The sequence below is a fragment of the Hyaena hyaena genome, unplaced genomic scaffold, assembly GCF_003009895.1.
Source record: "Hyaena hyaena isolate Hyena2069 unplaced genomic scaffold, ASM300989v1 scaffold_21, whole genome shotgun sequence".
Taxonomy (NCBI): domain Eukaryota; kingdom Metazoa; phylum Chordata; class Mammalia; order Carnivora; family Hyaenidae; genus Hyaena; species Hyaena hyaena.
In genome coordinates this window covers 5,550,089-5,563,716 of record NW_024080653.1, presented here as the reverse complement: position 1 = coordinate 5,563,716, position 13,628 = coordinate 5,550,089, and the positions used below count along the sequence as shown (strand labels likewise).

Genomic DNA, 13,628 nt, shown 5'->3' with positions numbered 1-13,628 from the left:
CCAACCCGTGGATTCCCTGCCCTGTGCTTAGTGCTTTGAGGTGTTTTGGGGGGACGCCAAGCAAGGAGCCACCCCAGGAGCTGCTCCTCCAGCAAGGGAGAGCTTTGTCCTCAAGAAGGCCAGGAAGCAAGGGGGGCCAGAGTGGGATTGGGGCCAGGCGTGGGGCGGTCCTAGAGGAATTCTCTGACCAGGACGCTGGAACTGGCTTAGCACTCAGGCTACTGCAGGACACAGACGCCTCCTCCCGGGACAGCCGGGGAGCTGTGGGGACAAAGGCGGGGAGGCGAAGGGCCTGGAGAGGTCAGACGTGGGGACCACTCTGCCAGAGGACCGGGGGAGCCCTAGGATTCCAGCGCCTTGGGAGGGCAGACTGGGGTTTGGGACGGTGCCCCCGCGAGGGCTTTTTCAGGACAGCCTGGTGGCCTAGAGGCCCAGCTGCGGCCAGGAGCGTCTGGAGACAGAGGCCAGGTCGGGGGTCCTCCAGGTCAGCGCGCCCCACAAGCCTAAAGCACCCCTCTGCCCCCACTCAGAGTCCGGCTGCGCTTGGCGTTTATTCATTTAGGCATTTACTGCAGGCGGGGGGGGGGGGGGGGGGGGGCGGGGGGGGTCACCGCGAGCCAGATGAGGTCCGGGTCTGGCAGTCGGGCTTAGGCGCTGCGACAGTCAGCAGCGCGGAGCGACACGGACACGTCCGCCCGGCACTGGAAGGTGGCCCGGCCGTCGGGGAGCCGCTGGCAGGTCTGCAGATTCGGGGTCACGTCCTTGACACACAGGGTCTGGGGGCAGGAGGAGGCTGAGGAAGCGACCTGCGCTCCGGCCCCGCCCCCCTCCCCGTCCCTCACGACCCCGCCGCCCGCGGCCCCGCGCCCCCTCCGCCGGCCGTACTCACGAGGCTCCGCAGGCGGGGTCTCGGCTCCGCGAAGGCACCGGCCCGGCCCGGGGGTCCCGCGCCCACAGGGGGCGCGGAGCGGCGCGCGTGCGGGGACCTGCGGAAGCCGGACAGCAGTCCCGCGGCGCGGCCCACCGAGTAGTAGCCGGGCCCCGCCGCCTGCCGGTACCACGCGAGGCCGGGGGGCGCCAGCAGCAGGCAGAGCGCCAGGGCGGCGGCCGCCAGCGGCGCGGGCCGGGCCATGAGGACGCGGGCGGCGGGCGGGCGGGGGGCGCTCGAGCTGCAGCCGCCGCGCCTTATATCTGCGGCCGGCGGGGCGCGGGGGCGGGCGCGGAGCACCTGCCGGGCCTCGCCTCCCGGAGAGAGCAGCCAGCGCCCCCGCGCCGGCCGCGGACCGGGTGCCCCCCCCCTCCCCCCCCCTGCCCACTCCCTCTGCCCATGGTCCTGCCTGGATCGAGCCTCAGCCGGGGCAGGGGCAAGCGGGGCAGCCCTGAACCCCCAACTAGCCCGAGGATGCGCCCGCCCTGAGTTACCCCTTAGAGGTCCTCAGTGCTCAAGGCTGGGGAGAGAGCCACTGTGCCCTGGGGACACTTTGTCCTGCCCTAGAGGTACTGATCCCAGGGCCAGGGCTCCTTGAGGAGACCTCAGAGCCTGGGTGGGCCTGGGGGCCATCCTCTGCCCCACACCCACGCGGGAAGGTTCTACTAACAGGGCTCCTACTGCTAGGGTCCTTTAGGAAGAGGTGGGCAGCAAGGCCAGGCCTGACCTTGGGGAAACCAGACCCAGGGACAGCCGACCAGAATCCTGAGGCTCCCACCCAGCTCCGCCCCTGCCGCGGTGGCCTCAGGAGCCTCGGGCCCGCTTGGTGAACGCAGGTGCTCAACAGGCGATGAATCAGACCCAGTCCCTGCCTCAAGCCACAGACAAATGGGAAAACAGCCGCAGGGGCCAGAGGGCAAGCAGAGTGGCTCCCTGGGGGCGAGCGATCGCACAGGCAGGGGAGGAGCCGGTGCCTCCTGGAGGGAGAGACAGCTGAGGTGAGGGAGTCTCCGCTGGATGTGGGCAGGGCCTGGTGGGCAGCTACACGTTCAGCTTGAGGCTCGGCAGGCCGGGGAAGGACCAGGCTGGAGCCCAGGGCAGGAGTCCCAGTGGCAGGGAAGCGGAAGTGCCTGCAGGAGGGGCTGTGGCCTTAGGCAAGCGGACAACCCCTGAGAGGCTGCACTCAAGCTCCACGGCCCCAGCACGCAGACCCGCAGACCCGCGCCCAAGCCCAGCGTGCACTTCCCGTCACAGGAGGAAATGCCCCAGGCAGGGGAGGCGGGCCGTGGGCAAGCCAGGGTGAGGCTGGGAGACTGCCGGGAGGGCCCTCCCTCGGTGGTGCCAGGTGCTGCAGACCACCCCTCCTCCTGACTCCCCGGATCCGAATCCGGACTCTGTATACAGACACAAAGGCTCAAGAATACAGCTGCCTGGACCCCAGAAGTAACTGTTTGCACGGCTGGGGAGCACCCAGGAGGCTGAGCCCAGGTGCCCCTCCTTCCACTCAGTCCCTAAACATCCCAGTCACGTGTCCTCCCCAGGACAGATACGAGCACAGGGGCCCTGGCAGCTGGGTTTCTGGACAAGGTGCCTGTGACCTCCAGCTTGGGTAAAGGTGATGGTCCCCAAGGCCTCCTTTCCTCTGGGCACAACAGCCAGACAGGAAGTTGGGTGCCACACAGGTGACCGGGAGGCCAGCCCCTCTGTGTGAACTACCCAGTCTTCTGCCCTGGAAGCTGAGGGCAAGCAGTGTCCAAAGTGCTCAGCGACTGGCCACCCACTAGGCAGACAGACACCCACTAGACACAGGGCAGTGACCACAGTTGGGGGGGGGGAGGGTCCAATGAGAATAGACTGAAGGAGCCAGTGCCAAGGGGCTCCTTGCAGCTCATGGGGACACGCAGCCCGCAGCAGGCTCTGTCCAGAAGTGGCCAGGACTCCCAGGCCTGGGACCACAGCCCCCGCCAGGAGCCGTGGACTAAGAGGTGCCCAAAGGAGCCTCCCAAAGGTTGCCCTTCCTTAGAGGACCTCAGACCCCCGGGACACAGATGTTGACAGGGCCCACACCAGGCAGGTCACAGCCTCGCCGAGCCGGCCTCCCGCTGGATCACCAGCACCCACTCGGGGAGAGCGTTTCAGCAGCAGGGACCACAGGCAGCAGCTGCCAGCTGTGTGGCATCAGAGGCCCACAGAGCCGTGGGGGCAGGGGTGACAGCCTCGAGCAGGGGAGAGCCAGAGGACCCCTCGGTCCTTCCTCTCCCCTGCTGGCACACACGCACACCCCAGGGCCTTTGCACCACGGCCATCAAGCCCCCAGAGCCAGTCACTGCTGCCCCAGGCTCTTCTGGCCGATCCTGCGCTCCTCCTCCTCCCGCGGTGGTGACTCAGGGCCTCGGCGCCTCGGCCAGATGTTTATTCATGAGTTTTCCTATCACAGCTCGCCCAGCGGGGCCGCGGCAGCGCGACCAGTGGCCTCCAGCAAGGCTCAGGCAGCTCAATGAGTTTTATTTATTGGATAAAAGTGTCAACACTTGATGGAAAACAAATGCAGCTCCAGTCCTCGCGTCAACCCAGTCACAGCCCGGAGGGGCCGCGTCACTCCTTGAACTTCCACTCCTGGCGGCACATGGGGCAGTGCTGCTGCACCTGCTGCGCGTTGAGCCACTTGAGGATGCAGTGCATGTGGAAGCAGTGCGAGCACTGGCCCCACACCAGGGGACAGTCGTCGCCCGGCACCTTGCCTGTGGGAGGGACGGGAGGGGGCAGGAGGGATGTCAGGCGGCCGTGCCAGCCCCCTGCAGCCCCGGGGGGGGGGGTTGTATTCCGAGCCTGTCACACGCTGGGTTTCAGGAAAGCCTGAAATCGGGAGCGGGAGCGTTAACACAACCCCACGGTGTGCCCCCCAAGCAAGGGCAGCAGTGGCTGCCCCGGGACTCGCTCTCCCCTCCCCTGCCGGGCTCAGTTCCAGGGAGCGCTCTGGCCCGGCCCGTAGCCCATCTACAGACACACCACAGTTCCGCCACTTAACCTGCCGCCAGGGTCACAGCAAGAACGCATCTGGGTTACCTGCCCATCAGGAGGAGGGGAGCTGGGGCTGGGGCCGGGGTTCCTCTCCCAGGCAGCAGTGACCCAGTGCAGGACGGGGCGGGGGGGGAGTTGGGACCCTGTGGCGTTTCCTGTGTGGTAGCTGAGAGTGAGCGCAGAGCTACCTCCCACCTCCTTTTCATTTCTGGTCTGAAAGGGCGCCACCTCGGCCAGGAGCCTGCAGCTGGGCACGCCCGGACATGCCACCTCCACCCAGATGGCGGCCACGCTGCCCGAACTCAGGACAAAAACGGGTCCCTCCGATTTCTGAGAATCAAGAAAATCCCATCAAGCAGCTGGTGCCAACAGAGCAGGACGACGTCCCGCAGGCCCGGGTCGGGGTCCCCAAAGGCCTTGAGAGCTGTGGCCCGCTGCCTCCGCCCCCCCGGGGTTGCCGTCCCCCCACCTCACGGCCCTGGGGGTCCTCTACGTGTCTCGAATGCTAGCCGTGTCCACATGTCACGGGTGCACACACACAGGAGACCGGATACGCAGGCCGGGGCCGGGACGCACAGCACACCCCGTCGTGCTGGCAGCCAGCCTACAGCCAAGTCGGGGCTCTGAGCACACACACCTCCTTTGGACCCTGTGACCACCGTCCTTCCGCCTGACAGCAAACGCAGGTGCCCGCCCCTGCCAAGTCCTAGCGCCCCCACCTGGATCCGCTCCCCGCCGGCTTGGGGCTGGGGGCCCAGCGGTGCTCGGTGGCCTCCCCGTCCCCCCGCCCGGCGGGCAGGAAGCCAAGGCACCCAGTGGATCAGGCCGGCTGCCACCTGCTGCCACACCAGGCAGCTGGTGTGGGTGCCAGGCCGGGAACCTTCCAGGCTTCCTGACAGCGCTGGTTCCCCCCTCCCGGGGCAGCCCCTGCCCTGCACTGGCACACACACCCACCAAGTCAGAAGGGAGCTGCCGCTGTACCTTGGTCTTCATGTGTTTGCAGCAAAAACCCTTTTTATAACAAAACATCCCTCCCTTTCTGAAAATTTTATGATGAAACCAGAAAATTATACACTTGGCAAATACGTAATTATTGAACTCACTCTGCTTCCCCAGGCACGGGAGGGGTGGGTGCTGGGGGGTGAGAAGGACCCCGTGCCAGGAGCTCATGTGGAGTGACACCCGACTGAGATTACACCCCACCCCACCCCCACGGCCTTCCCAAGCCCAGCAGAACTTGGCTTGGAATCACCTCTCTGAAATTAGAGTGGCTTTCAAAGAAAGGATACAAAACAGGGCAGGAGCCAGCTCTTTGGGAGAGGGGCGTGCCCTGAGGGGGAGCACTGGCCACACTGTCCACGTGAGGCAGGGCTAGGGCAGAAGGAGGCACTTCCAGTACTCAGTACTGCCCCCAGTACTCAGTACTGCCCCCAGTACTCAGTACTGCCCCCAGTACTCAGTACTGCCCCCGCAGCAGGCAGCCTGCCCCAGGAATCTGGTGGGCACCTGAACACAGTCAGTCAGTGACTCACGCAAGGGTGTCTTGATGCAAATCCTTTGTCGGAAAAGTCGGCTCAAGAAGACCTTTACTCCCAAAGCCCTGGGGGCGGGGGCTGGCTTACTACGGCCTCAGCCACTCTGGCTTCTCCACAAGCGCTCAGCTTTAGCAAGTGAAATCCAGCGTCACTTATCTGTATAAAGAGCACCTCAGGCTTGTCAGACACTGCAAATTACAAGCGGCTCGCACACTGAACCCCACGTCTGGAGACCAGACTCTAGGTCCCCTACTCTGGGGCGCCTGGGGGCTCAGTCAGTTGGGCTGCTCGGGTCATGGTCTCACGGTTTGTGGGTTCCACGCCCATGTCGGGCTCTGTGCTGCCTGCTGGGGACTCTCTCCCTCTCGGCCCCTTCCCTGCTCATGTGCCCGCGCGCGCGCTCTCTCAAAATGAATAAACAAACTTCAAATCCCCCTCTGTCTGCTGGCTGACAGATCCACTAGCCTATCTTGCATGTTAAAAAAGCTTAATCGAGAGCCAATCACTGATTTCCTAAGATCATATCCCACCTGTTAAATCAGCAGGATTAAGTCCCGGGTGACGAGGTTTCCTTTCAGCCAAAGCAAATGTAAAAATTAAACTTAGAAAAAACCTCTTCGCACTAAATTCAGTGATCTGAATTGTACTGTAGGAAGCAAAGCCCACAAAAAAAGTCCGGGTAGGTCGCAGGAAGGAGGGCCCTCGGCGCCCCCCACGCCCCAGTTTCCTCTTGGGACTTGCATCCTGTTCCCGCCCCCCACCCCCCACCGGGGTCAACTGGCCTCTGTTTAAGTTCACTTGGGTTTTGCTAAAAACTAAATTCACTGACACAAAAACCTGCGTTTGATTTAAAAATATACTCACACATTTCTACTGCACAGAATATAACGGGGACAAAGATGAATCAGAAAACACCACAAAGGGGGCACCTGGGTGGCTCAGTTGCTTGGGAGTCTGACTTCAGCTCAGGCCATGATCTCGCGGCCGGTGGGTCTGAGCCCCGCGTCGGGCTCTGCACTGACAGCTCGGAGCCTGGAGCTGCTTTGGATTCTGTGTCTCCCCCTCTCTCTGCCCCTCCCCTGCTCACACTCTGTCTCTGTCTCTCTCTTTTTCTCTCTCTCAAAAATAAACATTAAAAAACTATTTTTTTAAAACACACACAAAGTAGAATCTGATAAAACCTGGTGGCGGACGCCGTGTGACAACACACCTCTGCTACGGGTCAGCTGCCTCGGCAAGGTCAAGAGAAGGGTGGGAGCGGGGCCTGTTCTAGATTCAACAGCCAAGGCAGAGCAAAGCAAGCCGCGCACCCCACTCGTGAACAGAGACCTCTACGGACTACGGGGAAAATCTGGGTGCAGACTAGGAGTGGGGTGCCGCTAAGGACTGTGCGCCGGCACTGACTGCAGAAGGTCCAAGTCACATCAGAGGCTCTGCGGGGGCACAGCGACCCCTCCTGCTGGTCTGCTCCCAAGACACACGTGAAAACCCTGAGGCCAACATGGACCGTCCCTTAGGCACTGTCGTTTCCGTTTGCTTGTGGACCTTTGAAAGCTTTTAAAACAACTTTCGGCCGTGTGTTTCTTTTTTTTTTTTTTCTTATTTAAGTTGGGGCTTCTGGGTGGCTCGGTTGTTTAAGCGTTTAACTTCAGCTCAGGATATGAACTCGGTGTTCATGAGTTGGAACCACGCGCTGGGCTCTCTGCGGTCGGCGCAGAGCCCGCTTCGGATCCTCTGCCCCCCCCCCCACTTGCCCCTACACATGTGCACGCATGCACATGCACTCGCGCGCTCTCGCAAAAACAAATATTTTAAAAGTTTATCTATTTTGAGAGAAAATACATGAGCAGAGGAGAAGGGCAGGGAGGGAGAGAGGGAGAGGGCGAGGGAGAGGGAGAGAGGGCGAGAGAGAGAGGGAGGGAGAGAGAGAGACCCAAGCAGGCCCCAAGCAGAGAATTTGGAGCCCGATTTGGAACTCAAACTCATGAACCATGAAATCATGACCTGAGCCCAAATCAAGAGTCAGCCTCTTGATGACTGAGTCCCCCAGGCGCCCCTTGCCCCATATACTTCATAGCTGAGTCTGATCACACTAAATGGCTAGGACGCCTTTTCTTACAAAACTTTTGATGGGGTCTCGATACATATTCATGTGACCAAACCACTTGGCTTTCTCCCTTCGGCTTTTTCTTGAGGAAAGGGGACCCCAAAACCCAGGCCCTTCGTGCAGTTATTTCCAGGGAGACACCAAGACCAGGGCAGCAGGCAAAGCTCAAGAAGGAGGGAACACGGGACACTCACAGTCTGGGCAGCAGCCATTAAAAGCCATCCGGCAGATGCCACAGTTCTCGTCGTTCGCCACCCAGAGCCAAGTGGCCACGCCATTCCAACACTTAATCTTCACCTTCATGGCGGTGGAGCCTGCGAGCAGAGGAAAGAGACCACCTGGCTATGTCAGTCTGCACAACTACAGCATCTGGGTCCCCAGGGATCAAGAGGGGGCAGGAACGGCCGCCCAGGCCGGGAAACCCAGAGGGCTGAGCCCAAATTTGTCTGCAAGGTGGTGGGGGCAGGGTGGGGTCCTTCTTGGAAGGACCAAGCGCCCCAAGAGCAAGGTCCCCTACATTTTCATAGTATCTGCAAAGGCCGCACAGTCAGCCCTGCGTCCACCAAAGGCTTGAACGATATTTGCGAAAACGTGCCTGACGGCGCTTTTCAAAGGCATGCGACTAACTTGGGGCTGAAAGATGAAGACCCCGACCCGGCCAACTAGGAGTTCAAGCCAGGGAACAGCCACTCAGCCCGCTCGGCCTGCGGCCCCGGTCGCGAGCTCGGTCGCCAGCTAGGCAAGCCGTAGGCCTCCTCCGCCGCCGCCGCCGCCAAAAGGGGGCCTGGTTGCTGGGCAGGGGATGCGGGCCGGGCCGGGGCTCAGGCTTGGTGAGAGCGTGGGGCGCGGAGAAGGGCTCAGGGGCGGACGTGGGGAGACAGACGGTGGGGCGCGGGGCCAGGGTGACGCGCGGGAAAGGGCTGAGGGTGCGGGAAAGGGGGGACGCGGGTTGAGAGCGCGGAGAGAGGGCACAGGTAAGGGGTAGACGCAGGGAGAGGCTGTGATGCGCGGAGAAGGGGTGCGGGGAGCGGGCGCGCGGAAGGGGTGGGAACGCGAGGAGAGGGTGTGGGCGGGGGAAGAGGCGCGGGTTCAAGGCTCCGAGCGGGGAGGGGCGAGGGAGGGGCGGCGCTCCGCCCCGCGCTCTCGCACCTCCGCCGGCCTAACCGCGCGCCGCCCCACCCGCCTTCCGTTGGCAGCGCCCGCGCGGGAAGGTATAAAAACGACCGCGGCTACAGCCCGACACTTCACAGCTGCGCCCGCCGAACTCGCGTCTCAGCGCGCAGGCGCCGCACCACCCCCGCCGCCCGCCCGCTGCCAATCCCCGGCTTCTCCAAGGACTCGGCACCGGAAGACACCGCGCTGCCCCGGAAGTGACGCCCTGGCGTGCTGACGCGCGGGCTCGAGCCAAGGCCGATTCCGCGCCCGCCATGGCGGACAAAATGGACATGTCTCTGGACGACATCATTAAGCTGAACCGGAGCCAGCGAGGCGGCCGCGGCGGAGGCCGGGGCCGCGGCAGGGCCGGCTCCCAGGGCGGCCGCGGCGGCGGGGCGCAGGCCGCCGCGCGAGTGAACCGAGGCGGCGGGCCCATCCGGAACCGGCCGGCCATCGCCCGCGGCGCGGCGGGCGGCGGCGGCAGAAACCGGCCGGCGCCCTACAGCAGGGTGAGTGCGGAGGCGGCGGGCCTCGGCGGGGGGCGGGCCGGCGCGGCGGCGCGCGGCGGGGTGGGCGGCAGGCCGCTCGGGCCGGTGGGCGCGGGCGCCGGCGCGGGGAGGTCGCGCGCCGGCCGGGCCCGGGAGGCGGAGATCGGCCCGGCCTTTGTCTCGGCCGGGCGCCGGGCCTCGTGGCGGCGGGGCCGAGGGGGCTTTGGGCGCGGGAAGTAAGTTGGAGGGAAGCGAGGAGCTGCGGGGCCCGGGGCTCCCGGGGGCTTGGCTGCGGCCTGACGCGGCGTGGGCGGGAAGTGCAGGGCTGCGGGCCCGTGTGCGTTTCCCTCCGGGCCCCGAGCGTCGTGGCCTGGCCGCGAGCGCGAGGGAGAGTCCCGGAGAGCCACTCACGGGTCTGTGTCGGTTGTGTTTTCTTTCTCCTTCAGCCGAAACAACTTCCCGACAAGTGGCAGCACGACCTTTTCGACAGCGGCTTCGGAGGTGGCGCAGGCGTCGAGACGGGTGGGAAACTGCTGGTGTCAAACCTGGATTTCGGAGTATCCGACGCTGATATTCAGGTAAGGGGAGGGGGGGGTTCTCGGTGCGCAGTTGACCCCTCACGGACTCGGTCCCGTTCGGGAGATGGCCTTGAATCCCCTCCCACCCTAGACCAGTGAGCCCTCCAGGCCCCGTGAGGAGCGGCGGGAGGCAGAGCAGAGGTCACTGCAGTGCGAAGCCCCACGAGTAGGTCAGTGTGTTGGAAGACAGGCCCCCAGCCTAGTGTGAGGAGCTGCCGCTCTTCTGAGGTGTCCAAGGTGTTCCCGCAGCGAGAGGTGGCTGTCCTGTGTTTTCTCGCCTTACTGACTCAGCCGGGAGCCGGGATGTTCGTTTTGATTATTTTGCTTTTGTTTTAATGATTTGTCGGGAGAAGATCTTTTTCTCTGTAAACTCTTAGAGCAGGAGCAGGATGGTGCTGGGCGCCCTTCCTGCCCCGTGCCCAGGCTGCGTGTGTCACGGAGCTTGTGCCCTGGCTGTGCCCTGGTCCTGCTAGTGGCGTGGTTTCAAACCCATCCTTGTTTGGAGCTTCTTTTTTTCTTTGGTTTCTTTTTTTCCCCCCTTCTTTTCTTTTCCTTTTTTTCCTTCTTTTTGATTGGACTCCAAAGGCACATAAATGTATGTTCTGCTTAAGTGAAGGCATTTGGAGGATCGGTCCCAGAGCCGGCTGGGTCAGGGTGCTGGGCCTTCCTGGCTTCCATGTCCCAGAGCCCCACTGTTTGTTTGACTGGGAGGACAGAGCGAGGCTGGTGAGCACTCACGGTGTCTCAACACTTTTTTTAAGGTGGTTTCTGGCCTCCACTGGAAACCGCTTTTGGTGAACTCCACTTCCCGCTGTGTGCCTGCGGCCGGAGTAGCCCCACACTCTGGGTTCCCTCTCCAACTCCCAGCCTGCCTGAGGTCAGGGCAGTTTCCATGGCAGCGCTTGACTTCAGCCTTTGCGGCAGGCTTGAGTAGGAGGAGAGGGAAAGGTGAGCCAGAATCTGCCCTGGGGGAGGGGCTGGGTCAGGGCTCCCGAATCAGCGGGCCCTGTGAGCTGGTTCACATGACGGATAGCATCCCCTGCTCTGTGATCTTGGCCTTTGCTGTTTCTTGGTACAGTCCTTGGGTGTGTTGTAAATTTTCCTCCGTTGAAGAAGATAGCGACTTAACATTGTGCCCTTCACTGGTGGGCTTTGCGGTCCTTTACCTGCATCCTGATACGGATGTCAGGTCCCCAGGCTGGCAGGAGCCCTCAGGCCCGGCTGCTCCTGGAGGTGCCGTCCCGTCCGCCCCTCCTTCCCCCCAGTGTGCACTGCCCTGCCCCCATACGTGTCTGCCTCCCAGGGAAAGACCCCCCCCCCAAAAATAAAGGTAGCTCCCCCTCCCAGGAACTGCCCTGGGCCAGCAGGAAGGGGAGCCGCTTTGCTAACAGCTGCGCTTTCCGGCCCTCAGGAGCTCTTCGCTGAATTCGGAACTCTGAAGAAGGCGGCTGTGCACTATGACCGCTCAGGGCGCAGTTTAGGAACAGCCGACGTGCACTTTGAACGGAAGGCAGACGCCCTGAAAGCTATGAAGCAGTACAACGGCGTCCCTCTGGACGGTGCGTCCGAGGTTGGAGCCGGGATGGTAGAGGGGCCGCGGTCCGTGCAGGAACATGGCTTACCCCTGCGGCCGAGGACACTTTGCATTCGCCCCTTGGTCTCTCTCTTCCATTCTGCCACCTCTCATGCTGTCCCACACATCCGGACCAACCTCTTGTGAACCCCCATCCAGCAAGCTACATCCCTCCCCTCCTTCAGCTCCTTCCGGAAGATTCACTTCTGTGAAGCCTTCTCAGAACCGCCATAGCACCTCTGAGTGCGGGGCTGTAGTCGTAGAGACAAAGGTACCGGCTCTTCTTCCGCCAGGCCTCCCGCACCTCTCCCCCCACGAGCGCCCCGGACACCTGAGCAGACACCCGCCTGACCTGGACTCAGGAGGAGGGAGGAGGTCCCGGCGGGGTTGGCGGCGGCACGGCCCGCCCTCCTGCCGGTGTCACTCGGCCGCCCCCTCACGGGCAGCCTCTGAGACACGCCGAGCCCCTTGCCAGCGCTTGCCCGGAGAGCGGGGTGCGGAGCCCCGCGGGTGCGCCCCGAGCCCTCTAACTGGAGCGCGCCCTCTTGTGTGCTTTGCCACAGGCCGCCCCATGAACATTCAGCTCGTCACGTCACAGATCGACACACAGCGGAGACCCGCGCAGAGGTGAGTGGGGGCCCGTGGCGCGTGGTTGCTCGCCCCGCAGGCCTTCGCAGGTCGCGGGAGTGAGGTCTGCTTTCCTCGCCAGCGTAAACAGAGGCGGGATGACCAGAAACCGTGGCTCCGGAGGTTTCGGGGGCGGCGGAGGCACCCGGAGAGGTGCCCGCGGAGGGAGCCGGGGCAGAGGCAGAGGCGCCGGCCGGAGTTCGAAGCAGCAGCTTTCCGCGGAGGAGTTGGACGCGCAGCTGGACGCTTACAACGCGAGGGTGAGTGCCGGCCGGGGCCCGGGGGGCGGCGGCGGCCAGAGCCCGGCGCCTGGCAGCCTGGGAGCGGGGGGCCTGGTCTTGAGCGAGAAAGTTTTGTGTTTCAGATGGACACCAGTTAAAGAGCGGCAGATCTCGAGCGGAACGGGACCCGGACGCCTCCTCCGAGCTCCCTGGCGGGAGGTGGCGGCACACGGGGCCGTGCAGCCAACGATGGATTTGTTCTTTTGTGTTTTAAAATAGGATTTAAAAACTCATGTAAAGGTTTTTGTTTTCTTTTTTTGTTTTCTTTCTTTTTTTTTTTTTTTTTTTTAATTCTGAAACAGACCTGTTTTGTACTGAGTTATTTTTGGGATAAATTTTACCGGTTGCTGTTGTGGGGAAGGTGGCGTTTTCACCTTTGCCATAATAAAATAGAAACGTGTGTAGAACTGGAACTGTTTGATTTGTCCCGCTGTCGGAGTCCTTGCTTGCTTGGGCCAGGACTTGGTGTCACGACCCGATGGGAGCACGTGGGGAGCAGCCCCACGGGCCCCGGGCATCCTGGCACGGCCACGGTGTCTGGGCTCGGAGGGTGCTGGCCGCCATGCCTCCATCCGCGTTCTGCTGACCCCCGACCTGGTGGGCAGGAAGACGTGAGAGCAGCCGCCTCCACCACCCACCCCGGGACGTGAGGGGTGGGCTGGGTGTCCCGTGTTGTTACCAGACTTCAGGTGACACGGCTGGGCTGTTCCCTTTCTTCTGGAGCTCTGGTTCCCAGGGGCCTGGGTTCAGCAGTGACTGTGCGACGTAATCTCTTCCTGGCTTTCTCTGTCTTTGATGTTAAGGAAGGAGCCAGAAAGCGTCCTTGTAGCTTCGTGCCTGGTGAGACAGCTTGCGGGGCTGCGGCAGAGTCCACTGTGACGTGCAGAGAGCCAGAGGGGCTGGCAGACGGGTGACCCATCTGGACACCCCCCCCCCCGGGACAGAACGGAGTGGTCCGGTGACGACACTGGTCTCTACTCTCCACGCTGGGCAGCCCAGGAGAGGCCCGGGTCCCGGTGGGAGACAGGGCACGGAGACCTGTCTGGAGTCTTGAGGACTTTCGGCCTCCCTCTCTGGAGGTGCTGCCTGTGGGTGACTGCGTTCTACCCCAAAGCCAGTGAGACCCGAGGGCCCTGGCTCGGTGGCCCGCGGGCACGTTCCAGGGTGCGGCAGGCAGCAAGGACAAGGTGCAGCCGTGGAGAGGAGGGCTGGTGGGCTGTGTGAGTACAGCCCCAGAGCTGTCCCCGAACCTCACAGCGGGGACAGGGAGGAGGGGGCGGTTGCAACAGGAAGACCTGCCAGAGCACAGCCTGTGGCTCAGGCTGCTCCCAGGTC

The 13,628-nt window shown here is 63.2% G+C and overlaps 3 protein-coding genes and 1 long non-coding RNA gene across 9 annotated transcripts; 1 reads left to right on the top strand and 3 right to left on the bottom strand.

Annotated features, from left to right (window-relative positions):
- Positions 1 to 647: 647 nt before the first annotated feature.
- NPB (neuropeptide B) lies at positions 648 to 1,132 on the bottom strand. The gene is made up of 2 exons (XM_039226273.1): positions 890 to 1,132; positions 648 to 776 (listed from the first exon to the last, which is right to left on the bottom strand). The coding sequence occupies exons 1-2, from the start codon at positions 1,130 to 1,132 to the stop codon at positions 648 to 650; spliced, it is 372 nt and encodes a 123-aa protein (XP_039082204.1).
- Positions 1,133 to 3,437: 2,305 nt separating this feature from the next.
- On the bottom strand, positions 3,438 to 8,872 carry ANAPC11 (anaphase promoting complex subunit 11). 6 transcript variants are annotated; one of them, XM_039226456.1, is made up of 3 exons: positions 8,741 to 8,872; positions 7,786 to 7,905; positions 3,438 to 3,669 (listed from the first exon to the last, which is right to left on the bottom strand). In XM_039226456.1, the coding sequence occupies exons 2-3, from the start codon at positions 7,892 to 7,894 to the stop codon at positions 3,524 to 3,526; spliced, it is 255 nt and encodes an 84-aa protein (XP_039082387.1). In that variant the 5' UTR covers positions 7,895 to 7,905; positions 8,741 to 8,872; the 3' UTR covers positions 3,438 to 3,523. The 6 variants fall into 6 exon arrangements, with proteins under 6 accessions (XP_039082387.1, XP_039082388.1, XP_039082386.1 ...); XM_039226457.1 differs by lacking the exon at positions 8,741 to 8,872 and adding an exon at positions 8,187 to 8,680; XM_039226455.1 differs by lacking the exon at positions 8,741 to 8,872 and adding an exon at positions 8,219 to 8,679.
- On the bottom strand, positions 4,151 to 6,193 carry LOC120228208. Its single transcript, XR_005527429.1, has 3 exons — positions 6,015 to 6,193; positions 5,482 to 5,640; positions 4,151 to 4,279 (listed from the first exon to the last, which is right to left on the bottom strand). It is a non-coding gene; the product is annotated as an uncharacterized LOC120228208 (long non-coding RNA).
- ALYREF (Aly/REF export factor) lies at positions 8,834 to 12,711 on the top strand. The gene is made up of 6 exons (XM_039226454.1): positions 8,834 to 9,255; positions 9,681 to 9,812; positions 11,224 to 11,371; positions 11,949 to 12,012; positions 12,095 to 12,272; positions 12,377 to 12,711. The coding sequence occupies exons 1-6, from the start codon at positions 9,019 to 9,021 to the stop codon at positions 12,389 to 12,391; spliced, it is 774 nt and encodes a 257-aa protein (XP_039082385.1). The 5' UTR covers positions 8,834 to 9,018; the 3' UTR covers positions 12,392 to 12,711.
- The last annotated feature ends 917 nt before the right edge of the window (positions 12,712 to 13,628 follow it).